This window comes from Aspergillus melleus (assembly GCF_016097325.1).
Source record: "Aspergillus melleus strain CBS 546.65 chromosome Unknown contig1, whole genome shotgun sequence".
Classification (NCBI taxonomy): domain Eukaryota; kingdom Fungi; phylum Ascomycota; class Eurotiomycetes; order Eurotiales; family Aspergillaceae; genus Aspergillus; species Aspergillus melleus.
The window spans coordinates 1,598,305-1,625,403 of NW_025763370.1; the positions used below are offsets into that span (position 1 = coordinate 1,598,305).

The window sequence follows — 27,099 nt, forward strand, 5'->3', positions numbered from 1 at the left end:
CCTACTGCCATAATCATAATTATCTACCTATACGTCCGCCACTAGGCGCTATCAAATACATGTCGACTTGAGCATGAGAGGGATCGAGCTGGAAACTCTAATCTTCTCATCGTCTCTCAGCTTTCCCCAAAACAATTTTTATCTCGCTCTCTCTATCACCTCCACGGAAGATCATCATGACACCCCTTTTCGAAACAAGCTAGTCATAATATGGGTGACCCTAGAACTCCCCTGTCGTTTTCCCGGGGGTCAGGAGGCATCTGGAGAATGCGGGACCACCCGAGGAGGTGAACCAAAAGGCGATCAAGCGACAGGGAGTGCATCCACCATGGGAGTAGATGAAGGTATCATCGAGAGGGATGGTGTAACCCGTCTCAGCCGGGATGATTTTGGGGGGTGAGTGAGCCGACGGTGAGTCGACATGATGCTAGTCGTATAACCGGATCTGCTATGCCTCCCTCCCTGCCTCCCTTCCCTCCCTCTTTGTGCTCCGGTGAGATCAGGCCGACAGTAATTAAGGCCGTCTTGAAAAAACGCCACCGCAGCGCATCGAACCGCATCTTCTCAGCCCTTGTGGGTTCACCACGTTCAAACTAAAGTTGCTACTAGTCGCTGACAGCTGCGATCGTTAACCCAATGTGGGAAGAGACGGAGCACTGACCCGCGGGCATTAAATCATCATCCATCACATCTTTGCCTGTCAGTATCGAAGGCATTGACGATGGACGCTCGGACAGACCCTGGACTCGTCATTTTTTCCCTCCTGCTCTCTGGTCGGATCAATGAACCCCGCATTCGCCCCACGAGATTCCCCGTGACTTGAGGGGGGGGGGGGGGGGGGGGGGGGGGACAAGTCGTGCAACGGAAGATATGGAGCTGACCCTTTTGCTTTTCTTTTCTTGAAAATCCCCGATACGGTGTCTGTCGAATCATGTTCCGCCGACAGGGAGGTAGGGATATCTCGGTCTCACGGTGAGTGGTCTGGTCTCTAGACGGAGTAACTTTCCTTGGTCTACAGTCCAGACGGCTAGCATCGCTCAACACGCATTGGTAACGATGAACACGTGCGACTATCGGGGTCTGGTTGCAAATGCCAGCTCTGACGTAGAAGGTCAAGGTGTCGACCGTCGACAGGCTGAGATGGAGCTGAGAAATGCTTCTGCCATAATCCGCCCTAGTAGTTAGTCCCCTGAGTCCAATAATAACTGTTGGCTTATAGGTCTAACCCCAAACGTAATGGCTTTCCCATGCCTTCTGGTGTCGCTCTGGACGAAGAGGATTGCAACGTTTACTGAATCGTGCGTTAACTCCGTCATGGGTGGAATCTTTACCATCAAGGTAGAATCTCCTTTGACAAGGAAGCATCAGGTCGTACAGGCGCTGATGGCCTTATCACAAGAATTCTCCAAATTTTTCGTTCACCTCATTCTCTTTCCTGTTCGAACCGGAAAGATAAACATTTGACTCGGTAGTCGAGTCAAACAAGGCCATTCCTATTAACCCCACAATTGTCACCTCAAGACGTTCTCTTTACAGCATAGTTCCAGCATCCTGTTTTTCAATCGCAAGGGGTACCATATCCAAAATCACCATGATGCGCTCAATCTTACTATCGTAAAACGAACGCCGTCCTTTGCTCGCTTGTATGGAATAGTTCCTTTTCAAGTTTCAGATAGGCACAGTGGGCCGTGCCATTTCCATAATAGGTGATGCTCATGAAAGCTTTCCTCGTAAGGCTTCCCAACTATGACGAACCTCCCTAACTAATAGGCGGGCTGTACCTGAGCTCTCGCAGCATAAGGGTAGCAAAGGTTACCTAGCCAAAAGATGTTGTATACCTGCACGGTATCGCCTAATATCGTGACCGTACTCGCCTGGGGTTTCGCTTCGGGGAGGAGTGATTCCTGGATTGTTGAAAAGCCTTATCTCGGTTCAAAAAGTCGATATCAAGCAATCTTACTGCAATTAGGCACTTCTCTCTTCAAGGTTTGCGAATCTTGCAACCAGAGATTCCTTCCAAACCGCCTCTCGCTTCATGTGGACTCTTGAGTAAGGGCCTCGGTCCCAATCAGACGCGCCTCACTATTGACAATACTGGTTCTCTGGTATTTGGTCTAGACCCTGTCAGAATCCTGCTATGAAATGACGTATCTGGGTAGACTCACCTTGCGATCACCAGCTTAAAATATGCTCTGATGCACTGTAAAACCGGGTCACACGACAAACGTGTTTGACTGCTAGTTTGAATGGGCTCATGCCAGGCCTGAATTCGAAAGGACCCATCGTCGAGCTTGGATTCCGGCTCAAGTCCAAGAAGGCCCAAGAAGGAGGCGTCATAGTGCCCATCGAGATTCCCTCGGGAAATCTTGGGTAGCAAACAATACTTCGCACCGAGTCAGGAAGTGAATGAGGCTCAACCTAGGCTTTCATCAACTCGGGACGGTGCTGCCCAAACCCTTACATTAGCTCCGAGTATACTCCGGAGTACGGAGTAGTGAATCGACTATAGAATATAGGGCTGTCCCGGCAAATCGATCCCAAAATGGAGTCGATGGATCCCGAGCAACCAATAGTCCAAAAATGACAAGTCGATGTGAAACATCTCGAAGCATGCTAGTAGGCAATGACTAGTTCGGGCAGAGGGAAGAAGCATGGAATGCATTTCACGATGCCGTGTCTCACATTCCCCACATGGCCTGCAGAATGCCCGAGGAAGTTTGAAAGTGGTGATAGAATGACAGGTGCCGATGAAATTACGACTCCAAAACCTTTGAGGAATGTGCAAACAACAACCCGAAGAACCAAAGCCATCTTACGCAACCCTTTTCCTTGGTACCGTGGACGAGGCACGAAGACGATGCACGTTGCCGGTGCAACCAGCCGTCTGTTTACGCGCAATTCGTCCAGCCCCTCCATTAAACCAATGGCGGATGTCATCACGATCCAACGTCGCACAGCCCAGACCAAGGGCCATGACGATGGCTTTAATTTATTGTTCGAGTCGGATGCATTGATTGATTGATTGATCTTGCACTTCGGCCCCGATCGGCCATGGCTTCGACATGGTCTTGTTGACTGTCGCCTGGCGCATCTCCCCACTTTGCTACTCCAGGACTTCCTTTCAATTTGCGACCACAAGCTGCTTCGTTTTCTTCTTCTACCTTCTCATATTCATAGAGAATTCCCCTCGTACACGGTCAAGCTGTTCTATCTAAATCTCCCCACTTGACACCGCGTCGAAAAGACGCCGGGCACGTGGGTCCCTCATCCAACACGATTCTCTCTCCATGCCGGCCGAACTAGCCTCGAGACGCCTTTATTCAAGTTAAACTAAGATCGACGGGCTCCCTCTAGATGCAGTGGTCTGTCTCAGGACGTCAGAGTGCCCCTCAACTTGGTTGAAACTCCTGTCGTCTCTCATGGATGATCGAATACCCCGAATCAACGGAATGCGCAAACCTGACGGCGTCAATCTGGCGTCGACCTTCTTTCTACTCGTCGTGCTTCTAATTGGCCCTGCCGTTGCTGCTATTCCATACACCCCGTCATACCTTCTATACGACTTGCAGAACAACGCCTCTTTCAGCTATCTGTTACGGCCTGGTAGCGCCCAAGGTACCACCGAGCTGCTGTCTCTGAACGTGTCCAGGAACGTCCAGGGTTCAGAACCACGCTATGAGACCCTCTCGAAGGAGGTCCCGTTCCAAACCGAAAATCAGACATCATCATTCGTTCCGGTAATCGATCAACACGGCGTTATCAAAGTCTATAGCGGTGATTGCCAGTGCGCGCGGGAAAATTCTACGGTATGGCAATTCACGCCTAGTAGCAGCAGCTCGATTGGAAATGGGACGTGGGAGAGGTACTCGGTGGCTGGAACGAACGATCCAGCGGTCTCTGGGACGAGTGGGCCGAATTATCTGTCCGCGGGGTTTGCGTATTCTAGCTCCAACGAGAGCGAGAGCGCCATTTACGCCTTTGGTGGAATGTGTCCATTACCAGTCCAATGGGAGCAAACTTGGATGGCCGCTGCGAACTATTCTCGGGCTATGGTGGTCTTGAACCCTTCCGACTCGGACAAGCCTTCTTCGTATCAAATCTCGACTGCCGGCGAGCGCGCACCCCCGATCCCAGAAGCCGGGTTTACGATTACTCCCTTACTGCCGGCGTATGCGTCTACTCCGACGGGCCGGTTGTTGAAACAGCAGGATTTTCTGCTGATTGGAGGTCATACCCAGAAGGCCTTCATCAATATGTCGCAGCTGGCTCTCTTCTCGCTTCCGCAGAACAGTTGGAGCATTGTCAATATCGACTCGTCGCTTGACTCGCTCAAAACCGACCTTGCAGCTCGCACGGCCCCGGTGATCGAGCCGCGATCCGGACATACCGCTGTTCTCTCACCGGATGGTAACAAGGTGATTGTTTTTGGAGGCTGGGTCGGCAATACCGGTGTCCCTGCCCAACCTCAGTTGGCCGTCCTTGAGATCGGAGAAGACTATACAAGCTCAGGTGGCTGGAAATGGACCGCCCCATCCAAGGAACGCAGCCCACTGGCGGAAGGAACCGGCATCTATGGCCACGGCGTGACGATGCTTCCTGGCGGCGTGATGATGATCGCAGGCGGATATCGCATTTCACCATCGTCCAAAAGATCGGCCGCCGGCCCGCAGTTGAACACCCAAGTGCAGCTGTATAACGTCACATCGGGCGACTGGGTCTCGTCGTATGCAAACCCAAACGCTGTCTCCGACCCGCCACCATCCGACGAGCCCAGCGACGCGGGTGTGAATACCAACTCCCATTCCCATTCGTCCACCTCCCGAACAATCGGACTTAGTGCAGGACTCGGGGCTGGAATTCCGGCTCTCGCGGGCGCCGCGATACTGGTCTGGTTCTATTGGCGGAGGCGACGAGTCCGCCGCGCGCGCGATCAAAGTCTCCGGAAGCTGGCCTTAGAGGCGCAACGCGCACACTTCTGGGGTCAAGATGATCCTTCCATGGCTAGCAGCATCCGCAGGCCCTCCACGCGAGAGACCAACAGGGACTACCCATGGAACAACAATCCAAGCACCAGCCGGTCATCGAACTGGCAGGATAACGGCGATGCCGTCGCCGAAAGAACGGGACTGCTCATGGATATCCCATCTCCGACCAAGACCTGTCGCTCAGGCTTGAATGCAAGAATGTACCGGCCGCCTGCACCGTACGAGTACCGACGAAGTGACGGAACGGCCGATATCCACCCGATAGACGAGCGAGAGGAGGACGAGATCCAAGACTCCGAGCAGAGAGCAGCGCGAGACTCGATGGATCCGTTCCTCACTCCCCGAAGCACCATCGTTGGCGAAGAACAACTCTATCCCAACGGCGTCGTACCAGCGTTGACTCCCAGTGCTGCATTCGAGCGCGACGAGCCCTCGTCTCCGGACAAGAACGACCGCACTTCCTCGAATCTATCGGATTCCTCGACCTCCGCCAAATCCGCCCATCAGTACCACGGCGCGATCTTCAACAACCCATCCAGTCAACCGAGCAGTGGGCGTGTATCCCCCGAAAAGCCCAGCTCTTCCTCTGGATACCAAAACCGACCCGACAGCGCAACCCTTCCGCAAGAAAAGCGCTATTCCTCCGATTCCTTCTCCACCGCCCACACAACCCTCTCCCAACGTCAGGTCGAAGGCGAGCATCTCCTCCAACAAGAAGGAGGAGCCGCCGCCGCCGCCGCCGCCGCAGCAGGACCTCAATCACCGACTGTTGATCTATTCCCACGACCGCTTTCCATCTCCAAACCCCGAACCTCAGACTGGATGGGCAATGTCCGACGCGTGCTCTCTGTCACGCGAAAGCGCCCACCAACCAGTGATGACTGGAACGATACCTCGCTAGCCTCGGGAGTCGATCACCGCGGCACAGTTCTCGGAGCGACTCAGAAACCACTCGAGTCAGGCAGTGCTTCAAGTTTAACAACCTCAACCTCGCAAATGCCCCGTCGCTCGGTCAGTGCGTCGGCCGAACTGTTCCGGCGTAAGCAGAGCAGTGCCAGGGAGTGGAGCGCAGGCAACCGGTCTTCGCGAGAGATGACATTCCAGCCGCCCATCCGCGATGATTTCGCTCTCGACGGACTCCTCGATAACATGATTGGGGTAGACGACAATAACGATGACGATGACGATGACGAGGACTGGGACGTCGAGGGCGCGATAGAAGGGCGACGCGTCCAGATGACATATACGGTGCCGAAGGAGCGATTGCGAGTCGTCAATGCCACTGCACGAGATATGGATAACTATTCCGAGAAATCTATCAGTCGGAGCAACAGTGAAGCGTAAGACGAAGAGAGAAGGTATATGAAGATATACGATTGTGGCGTTGACAGGGGCTTCGTCCATTTATTTCCCTTCACACATTTTGATATTTTTGCTGAGTTAGCGTTTGTCATCTTTTATGGTTGAATTTCCCTGTTCTGAGATCTCTTTTTGTTTCTTGCTCACGTGTCATACGCTCGTCACGATGATCGGATTGTATGTGTATGTTCCATTCGTTTATGTGGGGATTTGATATCCCCCCTGTGTGTTTAAATAGCTCCTTTTCTCCTGGACTTTGCCGTTCATGTCGATAAAGTGATTACGATGGAAATGAAATCAGATTGTGAATGACCTTGAGAGGTACTACGGGGTATAGAAGATCCGGACGGTAAACACTAACCTTGTATTATCTAGATTGGATACTCAATATGATTCATTCTATAATGCTCTGAAAAGGTCAGATGGACAAAACAAATTATTTTATAACCCCCGAAATTGGAACATAAATGCAAGATCAAAAAGCAGAAGTTTTCATAAACGCCATAACAAACGGTCCGAAACAGACTCTCTACACGGAGCCATTCGCTGCCGTCGTGGGACGGGTGGGAATGGTCTTGGGAAGCGGCGGCAGGAGAGACTTGGCGCTCTCGCGGGCATACTGGGCCATCAAGGCGTCCATGATGACCAGAGCGGACATGGTCTCGACAATGGGGACGGCGCGGGGCACGACGCAAGGGTCGTGGCGGCCCTTGGCCTCCAGGGTACCTTGCTCGAGGTCGTAAGTAGCGGTGGTCTGGGCCTGGCCGATGGTGGCAGGGGGCTTGAAGGCGACACGGAAGTAGATCGAGGCGCCGTTGGAGATACCGCCCTGAATACCGCCGGAGTTGTTGGTCTTGGTGGTCAGTCGCTGGCCGCTGGTGGTGTTGCTGCCGTTGCGGGTTTCCACGTTCGCCGCCACAAAGGGGTCGTTGTGGATGGAGCCGGGCACCTCGCAGCCACCGAAGCCGGAGCCGATCTCGAAGCCCTTGGTGGCGGGGATGCTGAGCATGGCGTGCGCGATCTTCGCCTCGAGCTTGTCGAAGCAGGGCTCGCCCAGACCCACGGGCACGTTGCGGATGACGCAGGTCACAGTGCCGCCGATACTGTCGTGGTTGTCACGGAAATGCTCGATCACCTTGGTCATACGCGCGGCAGCCTCTTCGTTGGGGCAACGGGTCGGGACGAACGAGTCGACCATGTTGCGATCAATCTTTTCGAGGAGGTCCAGGTATTCGGGGTTGGTCGAAGCGGTGGGGTGCTCCGGGGTGGGGGGGAACAGGTGCTCATTGCCGACGGAGGAGACGAAGGCCACGATCTCAACGCCGTGGGAAAGACGCAAGTACTTTTCGGCGATGGCACCGGCGGCGACACGGCCTATGGAAATTGATCTCGTCAGCATGGCCTGTTTCTCTTTTGTGTCTGTGCCCTCATATAGTTCGAGCAAGGCGGGGTAGAGGGGCGCTCTCACCGATGGTTTCCCGAGCACTGCTACGACCACCTCCACTGCTTGCCTTCACGCCGTATTTCTCGAGGTAGGTGAAGTCGGCATGGCTGGGACGGGGGTACAAGTCCATGGTGCTACCGCCATAGTCCTTAGGCCGCTGGTCCTCGTTGCGAACCATCATGCCAATCGGGGTGCCCAGGGTGACGCCGAACTCGGTACCCGACTGGATTTCCACGCGGTCCTTCTCATTCCGGGGCGTCGTCAGAGCGCTCTGGCCGGGACGTCTCCGAGTCATCTGAGGCTGAACATCGTCCTCGGTGAGCTCCATGCCAGGGGGGCAGCCATCGACGATACAGCCGACGGAGCGGCAGTGGGATTCACCGTAACTGTTCGCGGTCGAAACGCCATCATGTCAGTCATTGCGATTGCTGTTTCGATTCTCATTTCGGCCTCTCGACTAGAAGTAGACTTACGTGGTGACTCTGAAGTGTTCACCCCACGTCGACATGGTGAGTCAATCGAATGATCCCTTGCGCGGAAGAAAGGGAGAGAAAGGGCGGGGGTAGTGAGTTGGAAGGGAGGGGCTTTGTAGGTATCCAACAGCGGAGGAAGATAAATAGACAGCGGACACGAAGAGAATATGAATCAAGGGGGTGAGGAAGGAAAGAAGAGGAAGAAGAAGAGAGGAACGACAGGGGAATAACCTTTTCCTGGGTGGAACCACACGAATCGTGACTGCCGCAGAATTATGTTCAGGCGAACCCGAAGCGGCATCTTTTTCAGGTCGATCGCAGCCCGGGAATCCTCAAAGTGGCCTTAGTGCCCGGCGATCGGAGTTGCTCGTCCTGTACGGATCTCTTACGGGGAGGGACTGCAGATCCGGTATGGTTTGGTATGATACAGGTGGTATCAGTGACTTCTACAGTAGTGGACCTTAGGTACTGACTACTGGATAACTCAATCTTTCTTTCCTTCTCTCCTCCCCTCCCCTCCCCTTCTTCCACCTCCCCTCCTCACTCTCAATGCTCCCCTTCCTTCCTCTCACTCCATGCCTGCGATCATCCTCTCGCACTCTCTACCGGCATGGTCGTCTCTCCCGCCGACATAACTCCTCCTTTCCTTCCGACCACTTCGCCCAGCTAGCCAGTCGCCAATCCGCCCGGCACCAAATCTACCAATCCCTTTCCACAGATCCCTACGTCAACCTCTCCATTGAACACTTTCTGCTCGAGAATGCGCCCGCGGAGTCGAGCATCCTATTTCTCTACATCAACCGTCCGTGTGTCGTCATCGGTCGCAACCAGAATCCATGGCTAGAAACCAATCTACATGCCCTGCACAATGATCGGGTGCAGCGCGAACCCGGCGACTCCAACGGCAGCGATGTGGTGTATGTGCGACGGCGATCCGGGGGAGGCGCAGTATATCATGACGAGGGCAATCTGAACTATAGCGTCATTTCGCCGCGGACGACGTTCACGCGAAACAAGCATGCGGAGATGGTAGTGCGGGCACTCCATCGCGTGGGGGCCATTAACACCAGCGTCAACGACCGCCATGACATTGTCCTGTCATCCGGTGAAACCCAGCCTCGGAAGATCTCTGGGTCGGCTTTCAAGTTGACGCGACAACGTGCGCTTCATCATGGGACCTGTCTGTTGGACACCCCGAACATCGACCGGCTGGGCGTCTTTTTGCGATCGGGCGCGCGGGATTATATCAAGGCCAAGGGTGTCGAAAGTGTGCGGTCTCCCGTAGCCAATGTCTCTTCGATGTTTGCCGACGCGTTGACCCCGTTCTCAATCCAAAACGTCATCACCAGCGTCATGGAGGAATTTGCAGCCCTATACGAGGTCAACCCGGACGCCGTGCGCCGTGCGCAGCGGGCCCACGCCCACGATCCGGAATTATACGCGGGAGAGGACTGGGTCGCAGGAGCTGTGGGAGAACCCGAGGGTTACGGGGAACCCAAGATCAAGTCCGGAATTGACGAGCTCATGGTAGGTGTCCCCGTTGATGCGGACGTGTGCATCACAGCTAACCTTGGACGTCCGAGCAGTCGTTGGAGTGGAAATACACACAAACGCCCCAATTCACCTTCTCTACTTACCCTATTGAGGACGATCCTCGGGAGAGGCCAGCTCTGCCGGCCTCTTTGCCGCCTGCGGTAAGGCACCCAACAGTTCCGCTCTGAGGTTTCTTGGCGACTCACTAATTACATCACATCAGACGCGTGCATTCCTTCGCCTGAAACACGGCGCTATCATTGAAAGCTGCATTTCGACCGCGTCAGAGCCCACGCTGGCCGATCAACAGGCAAACCGCGTGCATGAGGCCTTAAACGGCCGGAACCTCCACGAGATCCAGCAAACACACTGGGATGAGATCTTGCTAGATCGCTTGAGCCCTGAAGTGGACGCAGCCACCATCAAAGAGCTCTCGGAGTTCATCGGCAGCAAGATGGGCTGCTCATAGTTCCCCAATTATAAAAGATGGGAGGCATTTGATAGATAGAAACTGTATTATATACTCAGACCTGATGTACATTATGGTTACTACAAGCGCTAGATATGCAGTACATGTTAGAAATTTGCGTGATGAGTCGCATGTCCTTGTGGGTGTTCGGCAGTCCGCACCGTCATGATTGCGGAACTTCCCCAATATGACACAAGACAAGACACATTCGAGAGAACCTGTTTCAATCAATGACGAGAGATGAGCCATGTGGTTGCGCCCAATGGAACCGGTCAAGACAGGAACGAATCAATGAACGAGGACCGTTGGTATCACCACCTACCAACCTGGTTCGATCATGGCTAACATACGGTGCCAAATACGAGTACGACTCGGGTTATCAAACCGCCGAGGAAATCGCTGGAGCCTTGAAAATAGGGGCACATCTACAGTTCAAGACAGTCAAGACTACAACTCGGATTACCCGAAGTAACAACCCCGCAAGGAGCGTTCGCTTGCGGGGTGCATGCAGAAGTTGGGGTTCTCCGCAACGGAATCGTCACAGTTTGACCCTAAATGACCCTAAATAATGGGTACCCGTTTCATAAGAACGCTTGCGACTGGACCAAATGACATTACGATCATCTGCCGCGGGAAGAGCGCAAGCCAGCGTTCGGTCTGTATTCCAACGAGGGCCGAACTTCCCACAGGAAATGGATGGTTTGGACTGAAGAAGCCAAGAAAATTTGGCTCTACGAGTCATTTGCAACATGCGGGGGCGCGTTTTTGCAAGCTGATGAGGAGGTCGAAAGAAGAGGACCTGGACGAGTATTTGAAGGATGCTGGGTCGTTCGCAAGGGGTTCTTGAAATCCAGAATTTCTGCAGAAGCCCGGTTGGTGAAGGTTGCGGAGCCAACTATCCTCCATCATGGCTCTATCCATCTCTCAGGTTTCCTTTGAGCATCATCGTACCGCCCTTGGAATCGGCGAGACAACTCCTCGGATCTCCTGGCGGTTCCAAGGGAACGTGTCCGACTGGGAACAGAGTGCCTATGACCTGGAAATCAAGCGCAGAGGGCAGGAGCCCGACACCTTCCATGTCGACTCCTCCGATTCTGTCTTGGTCCCTTGGCCTAGTTCTCCGTTGAAATCCGGCGAGGAGGCTACTGTGCGCGTGCGATCTTCTGGGCAGGACGACCAGGTTAACACAGCTTGGTCTCATTCTTTCACCGTCGAACCAGGCCTTCTCAGTCCCGAAGACTGGCAGGATGCTGCAGCCATCGTGTCCGATCGACCTACGGAAGTCAACCAAACCCACCGGCCGATCTTGTTCCGGAAGGATTTCAAGCTGGATGATTCGATTGATTCGGCCCGGCTATACATCACGGCTCTAGGCCTGTACGAAGCCCAAATCAACGGAAAGCGGGTGGGAGACCACGTCCTGGCCCCCGGTTGGCAAACCTACACCAGTCGCCATGAGTACAACACTTATGACGTCACCGAGCATTTGCGAGACGGGGCAAACACAATCGGAGTAACTGTCGGAGAAGGCTGGTATGCCGGTCGCTTGGGGTTTAATGGAGGACGGCGCAATATCTATGGCGATACCCTGGGAGTGCTCTGCTTGCTAGTCGTTACCAAAGCGGATGGCAGTAAGGAGTATATCCGCAGCGACCAGACGTGGAAATCAGGAATCGGCCCCATTATCACTTCTGAGATCTATGACGGTGAAAGATATGATTCGAGATTGGAGCGCAGTGGATGGTCGAGTCCCGGCTTCAATAGTACCGGCTGGCGTGGGGTCCACGAGGTCTCATTTGACAAAGGCAAATTGGCCTCGCCAGATGCTCCCCCGGTTCGACGAGTTGACGAGCATAAACTCATCAATGTTTTCAAGAGCGACTCGGGCAAGACGGTTCTGGACTTTGGCCAAAATCTGGTGGGATGGTTACGTGTTCGGGTCAAAGGACCGAGCGGGCAAACAATCAAGTTTGTCCATACAGAGGGTACGTGCTATTCGATTCGCCTTGCTTAGGCAATGGCAGGACGCGACCACCGTGGCGCCAAAACTAACCTTTCGATACGCAGTCATGGAAGACGGAGAAGTAGCAACTCGTCCGTTGAGAGTTGCGAAGGCCACTGATCACCTCATTCTCTCGGGAAAAGTGCAGGAATGGGAGCCGTCGTTCACCTTCCATGGCTTCCGTTATGTTGAGGTGGACGGTTGGCCGACCGACACCACTCCTATAGATGAAGACTCCATTACGGCCATTGTCGTGCACACGGATATGGAGCGAACCGGACACTTCGAGTGTTCGAATCCACTCATCAACAAGCTCCATCAAAACATCGTCTGGGGCATGCGAGGAAACTTCCTGAGTATCCCGACCGACTGCCCTCAGCGTGACGAAAGACTCGGCTGGACCGGTGACATTCATGCCTTTGCCCGTACTGCGAACTTCCTGTATGACACGGCTGGCTTCCTCCGGGGCTGGCTGAAGGACGTCCATTCAGAACAAAAGAATAACTCGAGTGAGTGATACCAAGATCACCTGTGGACCGTGGATAAGAGCGCGAGTGCTGACCACCCTAGACATTGTGCCCTTTGTCGTTCCCAACATTCTCGGGGAGGCGACGCCGACCTCCATCTGGGGCGATAGCATAGTTACTGTCCCTTGGGATCTCTTCCAAGCCTTCGGGGATAAAGTCATGCTCGGCGAGCAATACCAGGCAGCCAAAGACTGGGTCGACAAAGGCATCTCCCGAAATGGCGTTGGACTTTGGAACCGCTCAACCTTCCAGTATGCGGACTGGCTCGATCCCAAAGCGCCCGCTGACAGTCCCGGAGAAGCCACCACAGACAAGTTCCTAGTTTCCGACGCATACTTGCTGCATAGCACAGAACTGCTTGCCAACATCTCCTCCGTTCTTTCATTTGCCGGCAATGCCTCGACTTACTCCGAGCAGCATACTAAACTCACCAAGGAATTCCAGAAGGCGTGGATTTCCTCGAGTGGAGTCATGGAGAACGAAACGCAGACCGGTCTCGCCTTACCCCTTTTCTATGAACTCTTCTCTAGCCCCGAGCATTATGAATCTGCCCTTGAGCGCTTGGTGAAAATCATTCAGAAGAACGACTATAAGGTCGGAACTGGGTTTGCCGGAACGCACCTACTCGGACATGCATTGTCGAAATACGGTGCGTCGGATACTTTCTACCAGATGTTGCTGCAGAAGGAAACTCCCTCGTGGCTCTACCAGGTGGTGATGAATGCCACCACCACCTGGGAACGTTGGGACAGCATGCTGCCTAATGGCACCGTCAATCCCGGCGAGATGACTTCATTCAACCATTATGCCGTTGGCTCCGTTGCCAGTTGGATCCATTCGGTTATTGGAGGTCTCAATCCTGCCGAACCGGGGTACAAGAAGATCAACATCGAGCCAGTTCCCGGTGGTGAGCTGCGCAGGGCGTCCGCTAGATTGCAGACGCCGTACGGCCTGGCCTCCACCAAGTGGTGGCTGGATGATCGTCCGGGGCGAAACTGCAACGGAAGCGATTTCCATCTGGTGGCACAAGTTCCACCCAACACGCGAGCCACCGTCGTGCTCCCGGTATCAAATGGCAAGAAGAAGAAGAAGAAGAGTGTGGAAGTCGGGTCGGGCACTCATCGCTACCGGGTTAAATGTCTCCAGGTCAATTGATCGCTCCCTAGAGCCGTACATGTATATAGCCTGTCTAGCTTTAGCCAGCACGACAGTCCAACAGACTTTCGGATAAATTTCGACATATAAATAACCAGGCTACTGATGCATGCCGGCTGGAGGGGCAGATCATCGTCGCCACAGGGTCTTTTTCCCGTTCGCGGTAAAACTGCTTCCTGTCCATTCCGCCAATCGTCACAGAGCGTATAAGAGGAGATGCGATGCCGAGCATGTCGGACTTCATTCCGATCTTGAATTTCCCCTCACCCGATTAGACTCGAGCAGGATTGATCGACGGTTTGATATAAATACACACAGTTGTCGATCGGTCTCCTGAGAAATCGGGTTGCTGTTCACGTCACAAACCATGTCTGTTCACGCCAACGGAAAGACTCGCGCCCACGCGTTCAGTCAATCCCCCTTTCGCTCTCGCAGTGACTTCCAGAATGCCTGCCAGGCATTTCTGGACCCTCTGACCCCCCACTTCACCCCCGGAGGCAGTCGCGTGAAGATCGGGACTTCAACCACTCGATTCGACGAAGGCGGCGCCCAGATCGAGGGCTTTGCGCGCCCTCTCTGGGGGCTGGCTGCCCTACTGGGAGGAGGATACAAATATTCAGAGGCAGCGCGCTGGCGAGAGGGTCTCATCAATGGCACCGATCCACAGAGCCCCGAGTTCTGGGGCACAATCGAAGATTCCGACCAGCGCATGGTGGAGATGTGTCCCATTGGATTTACTCTCGCGGTGGCGCCTCATGAGTTCTGGGATCCCTTGACGGATCAGCAGAGGGAGAATGTTACGAATTGGCTGGCTAGTATTAATGATAAAGAGATGCCGAATACAAACTGGTACGTTGCGTCCGTCGCCTGTTGGGCGTTTGTTCTTGCGTTGAGGCTCACGATACCTTTTTTTTCCACAACGACAGGCTCTGGTTCCGAGTCTTCGCCAACCTGGGTCTTCGGAGGAACGGCGCATCATACTCTCTTGCGCGTATTGAAGCGGACATGGATCACTTGGACACATTTCACGTCGGAGGAGGTTGGAGCAACGACGGCCCCAAGAGCCATCACCAGATGGACTACTATTCGGGCTCGTTTGCCATCCAGTTCTTACAACTGCTGTATGCCAAATTGGCGGCGGATTTTGACGAACCCCGAGCTGAGCGGTACAAGGAGCGTGCCAGGAATTTTGCCCAGGATTTCGTGCATTACTTTGACCCGGACGGTGAGTTTTGCCCGCTCTCGTAATAGCATTCGGTGCGTGATACAAAGCAGAAGACTGATTCGATATTCTCATCCCCAGGCAGTGCCATTCCCTTCGGACGATCGATGACATACCGCTTTGCCATGGCCGGGTTCTGGGGTGCGCTTGGGTTCGCGGACGTCGAGCTCCCTGCTCCGCTGACCTGGGGCGTGGTCAAAGGTTTGCTGCTGCGACACTTTCGCTGGTGGGCGACCCAACGAGACATTTTCAACAGCGATGGAACACTCAATCTCGGCTACTCCTACGCGAATATGTATCTGACCGAGAACTACAACTCCCCCGGGTCGCCATACTGGTGCTGTTTGTCTTTCGTGCCTCTCGTCCTCCCCGAATCGCATCCATTTTGGACTGCCCAGGAAGAACCGTATCCCAGTGCCTCCCTTCCGACCGTTGCGGCTCTGGAGTATCCCAAGCACCTTGTGGTGCACCGCGGGGGACACTCCTTCTTGCTTTCGTCGGGACAGGCCTGTCACTATCCCTTGAAAGCGACGCAAGCCAAGTACGGCAAATTCGCCTACAGCGCATCGTTCGGATACTCCGTGCCCACCGGCGGGTATCAACTCGAACAACACGCGCCCGACAGTATGTTGGCCCTGTCCGAGGACGGCGGCGATATTTGGCAAACCCGACGACTTGCGCTGAATGCTCGCATTGAACGGCGAGGCGACATCCCCATTCTCGTCTCGGAGTGGAAGCCCTGGCCGGACGTCGAGGTCGAGACGTTCCTGATTCCGCCGTCTGATGATAGTGAGAACTGGCATATTCGCGCCCATCGCGTACGCACGGGGAGAGCACTCATGACTTCAGAAGGCGCGTTCGCAATTTATGGTTGTCGCAAGGACAACGGTCGCATCCTGGGACCATTCACCGAACAGTCAGAGGAGGGAACCCTCCACGAGTCGCGACGCGCCCTCACAGTCTCGTCGGCCGGGGCCGTTGGAATCGTCGAGCTCCAAGCCCATGTGGAAAGATCTGGACGAATCGTGTTAGCCGATCCCAACTCAAATCTACTCCATGGTCGTACGTTGCTCCCTTCGTTGGGAGCCAATTTGCCGTCGGGGACTGACTGCTGGTTCGTGAGCGCGGTGTTCGCCATGCCGGAAAAAGAGAAGAATACGAACAGATGGCAAGAAGGATGGGACAAGCCACCAGTCATTCCCCAGTGGTTGGCACAGCAGATGACAGTCGGATAAAGAAGGAATGGGTCGTTGGTGCCCTCGGGGGGGGTGGCTTTTTGCCAATGCTCTGAACGTGGGGGAGTGATAGTGTATCTCTAGCGAAGAACTAGAAATCGAATGTATGATGCCATTTAATTTGTGGGAAATTGAGACCAAGGAGGAATTCCTCCTGAGCCATGGCAAGAGGGCGAGATTGTTAGGGTTGACGATATCAGCAGACCTGCCAAGTCGGGGTCAAATCTCTCCTTCCCTCTCCTTTCTTGTCTCTCCCATCCATCGATCCCATCAGCCATCGTGATACGACTGATTCTCTCCGCAGATCATTTCTCGGGGTCTTTTCCCCGCAATCACTAGTTGCTGACCAGCTCATCTAGCGTCTCGTCATCCCATTCGTCGCGCTAACTCTATCCCAGCGCTGCACGAGGCACAGTGCAACGCTGCCCAGACGGGATCCGATCCTCCCTTGTCTTTCCCCTCCGCGAATCTGTCCATGCCATGGCTTGGGGGGCGCTGCCAGCCATGTCCAGGGATTCGTGGAATTCATTTCACCTCCTTCTCGCCTTGTTTCTCCGTGCCAGGCGTCATCACTCGTCCCGGCTATTGTTGAAAGGCAATAGCCGTTGGTTGAGAGCGATGGCAATACGACCTGGTTATCTATCGCGCTTTTAATATAATTATCAAATTCATACTTATAATATATCCTCTTCTCCGCCATACGTCCGGTGCTAATCAGCTGGAGTGGAGACCTCGTCAAGTACGCATGCGCGGTGGTTGATCTCTCTTCTAGACTCTTATATGAGACTATTTCAACCCGCTTGGTCTACTGTTTATTTTGACTGAGTGTCTTCTTCACACGGTCTTCATATCAAAGGACCCCCAAATATACCGACAAGATGTCCGTCATCCTGAGGAGACTCGTCCACAATGATGCGATGCGATCAGATCCCAAGGAGATCTACGGATGGCGAGTCTACATGCTTGCGTGCTCGGTCGGTTTTCCACGCTCGTTGCTCTTTCTTTTCGCATGTGGTCCCAATCAGACCCGTCAACTAACCCTATCCAGGCATGCTTTGGTGGAATGCTTTTCGGGATGGAGACCGGTATCATTGGAGGTGTCCTGACCATGGCCCCTTTCAAAGCGTAAGTCAACCTTCCGATCCTCAAGCAGCCGATCATCAACAAACCAACCCCGCAAATAGGAAATACGGTCTCGAGAATATCGGCGAGGTAGCGGCGGCCAATTTGTCCGCCAATATCGTCTCTACCCTACAGGCAGGGTGCTTCTTCGGTGCCTTGGTCGCCTCCATCATCGCCGATAAATGGGGTCGAAAGCTCGGTTTGATCACGGCGTCGTTGCTCTCCATCGTCGGTGTCGTCATGCAGGTCGCTGCCTCGGGTCATCTTGAGGCCATGTATATTGGGCGGTATGTCATTCTCCCGTCATATACCATCATCCTTCCCATATTACCGTTCAGTTGTGGCTAATAGGGATAATCAAACCGTCCAGGCTGATAACCGGTTTCGGTGTCGGAGTTGCCTCCATGGTCAACCCTCTCTACGTCTCCGAGAACGCCCCTCGTGCCATCCGTGGCGGTTTGACTGGTCTGTACCAGCTTTTTATCACGCTCGGTATTATGCTTGCCTTCTGGATCAACTACGGGTCTGTTCTGCATATCGAAGGTACCGCCCAGTACATGGTCCCGCTCGCCATGCAGGCGCTGCCAGCTATCTTACTTTTCATTGGCATGATGCTTTGCAATGAATCGCCTCGGTGGCTCGCCAAACAAGATCGCTGGGAAGACGCCCGGAAGACCCTCTCCCGCGTGCGGAATCTGCCTTCCACTCACCCGTACGTTGAGAATGAATTCCAGGAAATCCAACAGCAGCTGGAACACGAACGGAACTTGGTCGGCGGATCCGGTTTCATGGATCTCATGAAGGAGATGTGGTTGATTCCCGGAAACCGCAAGCGTGCGATGATCAGTATCTTCCTGATGATCTGCCAGCAGATGACCGGTACCAACGCGATCAACTACTACGCACCCCAGATCTTCGAGAATTTGGGAATCAATGGTAACGCTACCGGCCTTTTTGCCACCGGTGTCTACGGCATCGTCAAGGTGGTCGGCTGCGCCGTTTTCCTCGTGTTCGTCGCCGACTCGCTCGGTCGTCGCCGCTCTCTGCTGTGGACGTCCGCCGTCCAGGGTCTCACCATGCTCTACATTGGCCTGTACATCCGGATCGCTCCCCCGGAGGAAGGCGCCCCCGTCATCCCCGCCGGCTACGTTGCCCTCGTCTGCATCTTCCTCTTCGCCGCTACCTTCCAGTTCGGATGGGGTCCGGTCTGCTGGATCTACGTGTCGGAGATCCCGACGGCCCGACTGAGAGGTCTCAATGTCTCCTTCGCCGCCGCAACTCAGTGGCTGTTCAACTTCGTGGTTGCCAGAGCCGTGCCTAACATGTTAGCCACTGTCGGTGCGAATGGCTATGGGTACGTTCTCCTCTTCCAAGCTCTATAAATAATACAGGATGCTAATTCACTCGCTCTAGTACATACATCATCTTCTCATGCTTCTGTCTCTCCATGGGCGTCTTCGTCTGGTTCTTCATCCCCGAAACCAAAGGTACTTTACTCCTTAATTTTTTTTTAACTTTTTGTATCATCCCCGGCTAACTAATCATCTCACTTTCTATAGGTCTCGCTCTCGAAAAGATGGACGAACTCTTCGGTGTCACGACCCTGGTGGACAACAAGACCGCCGACGCGGAGCGAAACATGTCGGAAGGAGGAAGCAGTAAAGCGGACCATAAGACGACGGAGACGAGAATGGAGTCGGTTTAGAGAAAAAAAAAAGGGGGGTTCCATTTGATGTGTTGTTTTTTGTTCGCTTTGCTTGGTTTTGCTATGCGGTTTCTTATACATTTGGTAGGGGGTGGGGGGAAAGATTGGTTGTCGTATTTGTTTGACTCTATTTTATTTTATGATATTGTTATATCAGTTTCCGATCATGAGCACTTGTTCTATTGTTTCTGATTACGTCTCTAGCGAAGGGTACATACATGTGATCGTGACGGTCATTAGATAACACATGATCTAATATTCAAAATGAAAATAAGGACGGAAAGTTCAAGATGGTAGATTGACGGCGAATGGTTAAGATGAATCCCTGACATATCTATCCAAAAATAATCATCCTAGAGAGTCGAGGAAGGTCGTAAATCATATTCGAGGTATGTATGTATGTTTGTATGCTCATCCATCTATCCATCCATCCATGTCGCACAGAGAATAGGAGTGGAAAAGAGATTGGATAAGCAAACAAAGACGATGTAAGAATCAACGCTAATCAACGGCCATGCAAGGAAACAAACGAGAAAGAAGTTGATGAAGACAGATGGGAGACACTACCAAGTACAGGATCAAAAGGGTCTCAACATGAAAAACAGAAATCGAAAAAAGAAACGGAACTAGAAACAAGAAGCAAAAGATACAAATGAATAGCATCGCTTATCCAAATACATAACCAACAAGCTCGACTCCTGAGTGCTAATCAATCACAGTTAGAAAAGTAGGGAAAGAGACGCGTAGACAATCTCTCGGTGTCGAGACACTGTATACACAATTTGAACAAGAAAAGAATCAGGAATTAAAGATATGTTGAAAGTATACAGCGGGAGTCCGGATCAAAGGTCTATCAAATCCGACCAAAGGTCCTCGCTGGAGTTCGGCGGCTTTGGAGCCGCTGCGTCTGACTGCGGGTCATTCGGCGAGGGTTGTCCTCGAGACTCAGGCCCCCGATCCCGGAGCCAAGTTCAGACTTTCGGGGCGAGAAGGTGTTATCGATGTTGTCCCGTCCATATCGGATGTTCCGGATGGTATTGCTGGTGGCCGTGGTAGTAGCCGTGGCGGTAGTCTCGGTGTCGGAATCGCGGTCAAACGCGTCAGAAGTGTCGGACTCGTTATCCTTCAAGCTGTTCAGGCTGAAGCTATGATCCCTGTTGAATCCGCTACCGAACCCACTGTTGAGTGGTGCAAAGGCGGATCGCTGCTGAACCTCAACGGGTTGGTTGAAGCTGGAGTTCAAAGTGGAAGAAAAGGACAGAGGCGGCACAGTCGACGGAGACGCAACTGAAGGAGAACCTAAGCCGCTGCCATTCTCTATCAGAGCGGGACTGCGCGGTGGTGGGCCAGCGTGCGAGGTCGAGGTCGATGTAGGCGGCCTGCTCTGGGTCTGCGCTTGGGATCCTGAGTTTCTGGCTGCGAGCTGATAGAGGGAAAGCAGACCCAGCGCCTCCTGTACGGCCATAAAGATCAGGAGTAGCTTGCCGTACCGGTCGAAGTAATGGCGCTCGAAGGAGACTCGGGGGAGGTTTCCGCCCAAGTGGACGGCCGCCACGAGTTCGGCGAAATAAACAAGAATCTCCATGCCGTTCCATTGCACAATTGGCTGCTTCAACACCTCCAGCAGTGCAAACCCAGCGAGAAGACTTGCGCTGCCAAGTGAGCCAACCTCGATATAGTTCCCAGGCACCGCGATCAGCTCGTGCTGTGAGAGCAACCATGAACCAATTGAAGCTAGCAACAATCCGAACCGAAGATACTGAACGATGAAGTAGCCCTTTAGATCTGTCGAAGCTTGAGGTCGTGTATCTGCCGCCTCTGGGCGCGGTTGCCAGCCGTCACCGTCCTCGTCTTCCGGGGACTTGATGGTGAAAGTGCGATCGAATAGGTTCTCCAGTCCGGTTGACGCAACATGGTCACTCATGGGGAAGAACTTTGGCGGCGCAAATACGTTGTCAGCTGGGTCATTATCGCGCTGCCACGTTTTGGACGTTTGCGTGGGTGTGCGGTGGAAGGGGTTTGGCGCGACGATTTGTTCAAGAGGCTTCTGGCGCTGGGCGGGTTGATTTCGCAGCGTCCATGAAGGAGGTTGAGGGGCAGCAGGTAGCGCCCCGTAAAAAGGCAGAGGGCCATCAAGGATGGAGCTTTGATCTTTCGACTGGACACTGACTGCCGGTCGGATGTTATGTTGCACCGAAGGAGTCCAGTCCATATCATCTCCTTCCGGAGGCGGAGTGGGTATAGCTGGTTCCCTCTGAGGAGTAGGCTGGGGAGTAGCCAATTTCTCAAGAGGAAACCGCGGCGTAGTTTGAAATAAGTTTCCATTTGGAGTCATAGACGACACCTTGCTACTGTTACCCGGCAGAGGCGGCGCGTCGACTTTGCGCTGTGGAGTAGGTGCGGGCGTGAGATCATTCCATGTCACCAGTGGCCGAGTATCGTACTGCACAATGCGCCGGGAGATTACAACGGACTGTGATTCGGTTAGTGCTGTGAGTTAGGAGAGTCAGACTGGAAGGGGGGACTTACCAAGACTGTAAACAGGATCATAAACCAGTGGAGGGCAGATGGCAGCGACGGATCGAGTCCGCTCGACGAGGGATCTCTGAGTACACCCCAGAAGACGCATCGCACCACCATAACTATCAGCTGTACCTTGTAGTACTCGCCAAGGCCCACGAAGCGGCCCCCTCGTCCTTCGACCTTCAGTCGCAGTTTCGGGTTATACCACAACGAAAGAATACCCGCAATAAGAGACAGGCCGGCGTAGGGCGCGAGGTCGACCATGCAGTCACTCGGTAGTTGACGCGTCCATAGCGCCTGCGAAGCACAGGAAACTATTGATGGCGACGGCTGGCCAAACGCGTCCGGATCTCTTAGCGAGTCATCCTCGGCGACCGCCAGAGCACTCCACAAGTCCCAGGAAAGTTGACCAGCAATACTAGTCCAGGAGCCTATGGCACCCGCAAACACCAATAAACTCCTCCAGTTCCAGTTGCGGGCCTGTCTCGCCGCCCTCCCCTCTTTGCTGCGTTCCATCATCCGTCGGAGGTGGTCGGATTTCGCCTCATACCCCGTCTGGCGGATGCGCTGTCTGACTCGAGGCTCGCATCTGACACACACCTGCGGATACCGCTCTTCGAGGTTTTTTCGGAATTTCGGGTACTCTCGCTCATATGCACCATATTCGGGGTCGTCAGCAGCGGGGAAGTAGGAGGCCAAGCCACTCGTAAACAGATGTTGATTGCGGACACAGTGGGAACAGAATAGGCCGGACCCCGTCAGGTCGGCGGACTCGAACGGGGGATCTGGTGCGCCGGGACCGTATACATTGGGATTCGTTTCGGTAGCCGGGGGATCTGTGATCTCTCCTTTCTAATGGAGTGGTTAACTGACGTCGGGCCACTCGGAGGGGAGAGAAAAGGCGACCTACTTCATCTAGATAGTTAACGGCTTCGCAGTGGGCGCAACGCCATTTGCGGACGGAGTCGCGATCAGTCTGAGCAGATCGACGCCCACAGTAGAAGCAATTCAGTCGCTTGGCGAAAAGGGGAGCCATTTCGAGGCCGAGAGCAAGGGGACATGGCAGAGATGAATGTTGTTGACGGCGAAGGAGTTAAGCCAACCCAGAAAATAATCGCCGAACTGCACGGACCACGTGCCGTCACCCGCGCCTTCTTTCGGTCCTTCTGTCCTTATTCTTTCCTTCTTCTCTTCTCTCCGTGAGCGCTCCAGATTGAGATTTCGACCCAATTCCTCTGCTGTACCTCCAACAAGACTTTGGGGAACGACCCCGGCACCATGGCGGCACCTCCGCTCCCACTTGCCCCTCTGTCGCTGGCGGTGTTGCTCGGCGGCCTGGGTAGTCTCGTCATGCTAGTAAGTTGTTGTCGCCCTATCCACCCAGCATTAAACGAGGCTGAGAGTAACCGTATAATATTTCCAGCTTACCCTTTACGTCCTTCCTGCTACTCTCTCCTCGGTCGTCCCCCAATGGCGCGCCCGACAAACCCCAGCCCATCTTCTAGTCGTCCTAGGCAGCGGCGGACATACCGCCGAGATGTTTTCGATGCTCCGGCGCATGAAGCTCGATCCGTCGCAGTATACGTATCGCACCTACGTGGTGAGCTCGGGGGATGATTTCAGTGCTCGAGCGGCGACTCGGTTCGAAACCGACTACCTCGGACTCGCCGCATCGTACACCATCGTGACGGTGCCACGCGCGCGTCGCGTGCACCAGTCCTACGTGACAGCTCCTTTCTCCACCTTGAAATGCTTCTACGCATGTCTTCTGGTGCTGTGCGGGCGTCATCCCGATCAACCTTCCCGGCCTCCCTTGCTGGTCTCCCCGTATCCGGATCTCATCCTCACTAACGGTCCTGCCACGGGAGTCTGCGTCATTCTGGCCGCCAGGCTCCTCCGGTTGTACCATGCCCTGGTTGCCTGTTTCACGCGCAGTAATAGGCTGAATGTCGTCCACGCGGACCGAGCACCGGACAACCGATTGCTAATACGGGACAGTTTCCAGCTTCGTACGATCTTTGTAGAGTCCTGGGCGCGAGTGACCAGCTTGAGTCTCTCGGGCAAGCTACTACTTCCTTTCGCCGATCGATTCCTCGTCCAATGGCCGGCCTTGGAAGGAAAGCGGGCGTGGAAGGGCATGAGGCCGACAGAGTATGTTGGTACTCTTGTGGAATGACAAACAAATGTCGTCCATAGACTGTTTGCTCGCTTGTTGGCTGCTCCAGAGACGGATCAGCCGCCGTCGTTATCCTGTACAGTATAATACATGCTTGTAGATCATCCATGAATCTAATGATTTGTGACTCCCGGCATCGATGTGTTGTCAACGTAGGATTCGGCATGGATGTCGGATCGACTAGTCGCAATCACAAGCAAGTCGGAGCGTTCCGAGTGGGGTTTGGCCGGGCTTCTCCTCACTTCTCGGACTCGGTCCTACTCTCGCTCTCTCCTACAGCTTACAATCTCGAGTCCGAAATAGCTCCAACTATTATTCCGTCGCCTCAGATTCCCTGAAACATACAGTCATGACGTACTCTCTCCGCGATCGCAATGCGCTGATCACCGCTGGCTCTCGGTACAAACCACCCACTTCCTGTATATAGTATGTGACATTAATCGATCCTCAGGGGATTGGGCGCCGTCGTAGCCCAGAAGTTCGCTGCGGAGGGATGCAACGTCGCCATCAACTACGTTTCAAGCAAGGATGCTGCCGAGAAGCTGGCATCGGATCTGCAGACTCAGTACAACGTCAAGGCTATTGTCATTCAAGGTGTAGGTCTTTTCAAGGCATATCGCAGTGGCCAAAGTGATGGAGATAGCTCATGTATTCTGGTGGACTTTTAGGATGCAAGTCTCCAGGGTGATTGTAGCAGGGCTGTCAAAACCACCATCGAGCAATTGGGAGGCCTGGATATCGTCGTGTCAAATGCAGTAAGTCCCAGGAAACGTCCCCGGATATAGTCAAGACTAATCAATGGCAAAGGGCTGGACAAGAATCACCCAGTTTGCAGATCTGGATGCCACAACCGATGAAGACTGGGACAGGGTACGCAAATCCCTCGACAAATTGGTATAGAGTTACCGTCTAATCAGTCCAATACCAGTGCTGGTCTACCAATGTCAAGAGCAATCTGTGGCTTTTCAAGGAAGCCCTTCCCACCTTTAACGCAAACCCGGAGGGTGGTGTGTTCCTGATCACCTCCTCGACCGCGGTAAGTGACCAGCCCCAGAAAAACGGGGAGAAGAGCCGCTCATCATCTGTATTCTCAGGCTGTAATGGCCATGGGGAGTAGCTTGCCATACTCCGTGACCAAAGCAGCAGGTAAGATCTTTCATATCTGATGGCCCAATACCAAGCATGTCGAGCGGGGCTAAATCGGAGTGCCCAGGGCTGCACCTCATGAAATGTCTTGCGCAGACACAAGGCAACAAAGTCCGGGTCAACGCGGTTCTGCCTGGACTGTTACTCACCGAATGGGTAAGCATGCCGATGCCCTCCGTAGAGATCGGAAAGCTAATACTCCTTCAGGGTCAGCGTTTCCCTCCTGAGAGTGTCGAGCGCTACAAGGAGAAGGCAGTTCTCAATCGAGTGGTCAGAATCCTGGTCTCCCTGTAAAGGCCACCGCGCTAACGTTGAGGTTGCTAGGTCGACGTTGAGGACACTGCCAATGCGTACGTGGTGCTCGCCCAGAACTCGTCTATGACGGGACAGTCCATCCAAATCGGTGAGTCTTCCATGATCTTGCAGACACTGTCGTCTAAAGTGACACTAATTCCCCAGATTCCGGCGTCTTTATAAAATGATTCAATGCCCTAGAAAGTTGAAACAAACTCCGTGCCACCAACTGGCAGAAGACAATGTAACATTCTAGTAACATTATTTTAGTGGTGATCAGAATGGTCAATCTCCGGGATGATCTTCCGTTTGGGTTTATCGTAGAGGTTCGTAGAAGGATGTATATTGGGAGGCGCCCGACGAGAATGTTCGATCGCCAACCATGCGAGCCTTGAGCGCAGCTGTGAAAGCATCTGCAGTTGGCTCTCCTTCCACCTTCATCTGGTGCACGCGCAACAGACTCCCATCCTGGGTGGAAACGTAGAGGCCTTTGCCCTGACGAGGCTCGAACGGAGGAATGCCATCTACAAAAGGTGTTCCGGGCACAGCACCAAATGTGCGAGGGTCTGTAGTTGATTCAACTTTTTCGATCTCCGTTAAGATCACCCGTCGTTGCTGGAGAGATTGCACGCCCGTAGAATCGCCGCTGGCCACCAGAGCATTACTCCAGAGGGGGCCCACCACGCGGCTGCGTCTGCTGATCTCTGCCCAAGTCCAGTTGGCCCAGTCGACATGTCGGTCTTCTGGTCGTATCTTGCCTGCATGAAGCAGGGGCTCATCTGTACCAGACTGACGCCAGCCGACATCCTGCAGTGGCTGAACGAAGAGTCCCTTCCTAATGCCATCAACGAGAATGTTGGCCGCCTTCGGGGTCACAATATCCAATAATTTCGGAATGGTGCAATCTTCGGGTATTTCGAGTCCGGGCGAAGGCGTTTGGTCGAGGATCACGCCATGGTCGAATGCCACAGGATCTAAGGTCTGAAGGGTAACGCCAGTTCTGGTTCTCCCAGCCAGGAGTGTATGGTGCAACGGTGCAGGGCCCCGGAAACTATGGTTGCGCACGGTCAGACTTGGGCTAGGATTTACGGAAGGGTGATAATAAACATACTCAGGAAGCAATGAAGGGTGGACATTCAGTCCCCCGTAACGCGCCTCGTTGAGAAGGCGCGGTGGCACGAATAACCCAAACGAAACAGCTACTATCAAGTTGATGGGATCTCCATGTGACATAGGCAGCTAGAAAGTGTCAGTAGCAATACCTTGCGTCGACGATGACAATTCAGCGTACTTTCCAGCCTTTGAATGTATCAATCTCGTGGATGGGAAGCGACAATTGCTCTGCGGCTGCCTTGACGGGGACTATTGGAGCGCATTGTTAGCTAACACATCGCCTCGTAGACTTCTTCCCAGTTTAATTACCCTCGCGTATTTTCTTCAGCCCTCTTCCAAATCGTTTCCCTGGTCTACAGGCGACTTCAATGGAAGCAATCCGATCTGGTCGGTTCACATGCTCCTCGTGGAGAGCTTTCAGGGAAGCTATGCTGAAGTCGTCCGATCCGCAGAAGAGAATGCGAAGTGGCGCGTAGGATTTCGTAGTGAGAGACCGAGGAGCGAGGTTCCGAAGAGAGACGCCATTGTGCCTGCGAAAACAGAGGGCACCCGGTCCTCGTAGGAGAAACATAGCGTGGACAGCAATCGTGAAGTCCAGACCGAAGCGCATGCTCGC

At 53.8% G+C, this 27,099-nt stretch overlaps 10 protein-coding genes across 10 annotated transcripts; 7 read left to right on the plus strand and 3 right to left on the minus strand.

Annotated features, from left to right (window-relative positions):
• Positions 1-3,419: 3,419 nt before the first annotated feature.
• On the plus strand, positions 3,420-6,329 carry LDX57_000618 (uncharacterized protein; the record flags this gene model as incomplete). The annotated part of the gene is made up of 1 exon (XM_046082266.1): positions 3,420-6,329. The coding sequence occupies one exon, from the start codon at positions 3,420-3,422 to the stop codon at positions 6,327-6,329; it is 2,910 nt and encodes a 969-aa protein (XP_045938223.1).
• A 544-nt stretch (positions 6,330-6,873) lies between these two features.
• On the minus strand, positions 6,874-8,296 carry ARO2 (bifunctional chorismate synthase/riboflavin reductase [NAD(P)H] ARO2; the record flags this gene model as incomplete). Its single annotated transcript, XM_046082267.1, has 3 exons — positions 6,874-7,718; positions 7,813-8,174; positions 8,262-8,296. 3 exons carry the CDS (start codon positions 8,294-8,296, stop codon positions 6,874-6,876), a joined length of 1,242 nt encoding a protein of 413 aa, XP_045938224.1.
• Positions 8,297-8,666: 370 nt separating this feature from the next.
• Positions 8,667-10,784, plus strand: LDX57_000620 (putative lipoate--protein ligase). The gene is made up of 3 exons (XM_046082268.1): positions 8,667-9,788; positions 9,848-9,955; positions 10,018-10,784. Exons 1-3 carry the CDS (start codon positions 8,811-8,813, stop codon positions 10,261-10,263), a joined length of 1,332 nt encoding a protein of 443 aa, XP_045938225.1. The 5' UTR covers positions 8,667-8,810; the 3' UTR covers positions 10,264-10,784.
• Positions 10,783-14,609, plus strand: LDX57_000621 (uncharacterized protein). Its single transcript, XM_046082269.1, has 3 exons — positions 10,783-12,248; positions 12,331-12,774; positions 12,836-14,609. The coding sequence occupies exons 1-3, from the start codon at positions 11,171-11,173 to the stop codon at positions 13,945-13,947; spliced, it is 2,634 nt and encodes an 877-aa protein (XP_045938226.1). The 5' UTR covers positions 10,783-11,170; the 3' UTR covers positions 13,948-14,609.
• On the plus strand, positions 14,315-16,404 carry LDX57_000622 (glycoside hydrolase family 154 protein; the record flags this gene model as incomplete). The annotated part of the gene is made up of 3 exons (XM_046082270.1): positions 14,315-14,796; positions 14,874-15,172; positions 15,251-16,404. 3 exons carry the CDS (start codon positions 14,315-14,317, stop codon positions 16,402-16,404), a joined length of 1,935 nt encoding a protein of 644 aa, XP_045938227.1.
• An 878-nt stretch (positions 16,405-17,282) lies between these two features.
• On the plus strand, positions 17,283-19,231 carry LDX57_000623 (sugar porter family MFS transporter; the record flags this gene model as incomplete). The annotated part of the gene is made up of 6 exons (XM_046082271.1): positions 17,283-17,378; positions 17,453-17,529; positions 17,589-17,813; positions 17,897-18,880; positions 18,940-19,013; positions 19,086-19,231. 6 exons carry the CDS (start codon positions 17,283-17,285, stop codon positions 19,229-19,231), a joined length of 1,602 nt encoding a protein of 533 aa, XP_045938228.1.
• An 853-nt stretch (positions 19,232-20,084) lies between these two features.
• Positions 20,085-22,790, minus strand: LDX57_000624 (uncharacterized protein; the record flags this gene model as incomplete). Its single annotated transcript, XM_046082272.1, has 3 exons — positions 20,085-21,704; positions 21,761-22,606; positions 22,665-22,790. The coding sequence occupies 3 exons, from the start codon at positions 22,788-22,790 to the stop codon at positions 20,085-20,087; spliced, it is 2,592 nt and encodes an 863-aa protein (XP_045938229.1).
• Positions 22,791-23,032: 242 nt separating this feature from the next.
• On the plus strand, positions 23,033-23,930 carry ALG14 (glycosyltransferase family protein; the record flags this gene model as incomplete). The annotated part of the gene is made up of 2 exons (XM_046082273.1): positions 23,033-23,110; positions 23,178-23,930. 2 exons carry the CDS (start codon positions 23,033-23,035, stop codon positions 23,928-23,930), a joined length of 831 nt encoding a protein of 276 aa, XP_045938230.1.
• Positions 23,931-24,279: 349 nt separating this feature from the next.
• LDX57_000626 (SDR family NAD(P)-dependent oxidoreductase) lies at positions 24,280-25,558 on the plus strand (the record flags this gene model as incomplete). The annotated part of the gene is made up of 10 exons (XM_046082274.1): positions 24,280-24,329; positions 24,382-24,526; positions 24,599-24,685; positions 24,738-24,800; positions 24,859-24,966; positions 25,025-25,076; positions 25,144-25,232; positions 25,284-25,346; positions 25,401-25,479; positions 25,536-25,558. The coding sequence occupies 10 exons, from the start codon at positions 24,280-24,282 to the stop codon at positions 25,556-25,558; spliced, it is 759 nt and encodes a 252-aa protein (XP_045938231.1).
• A 127-nt stretch (positions 25,559-25,685) lies between these two features.
• On the minus strand, positions 25,686-27,093 carry FMT1 (methionyl-tRNA formyltransferase; the record flags this gene model as incomplete). The annotated part of the gene is made up of 4 exons (XM_046082275.1): positions 25,686-26,421; positions 26,482-26,609; positions 26,662-26,732; positions 26,793-27,093. 4 exons carry the CDS (start codon positions 27,091-27,093, stop codon positions 25,686-25,688), a joined length of 1,236 nt encoding a protein of 411 aa, XP_045938232.1.
• Positions 27,094-27,099: the final 6 nt, after the last annotated feature.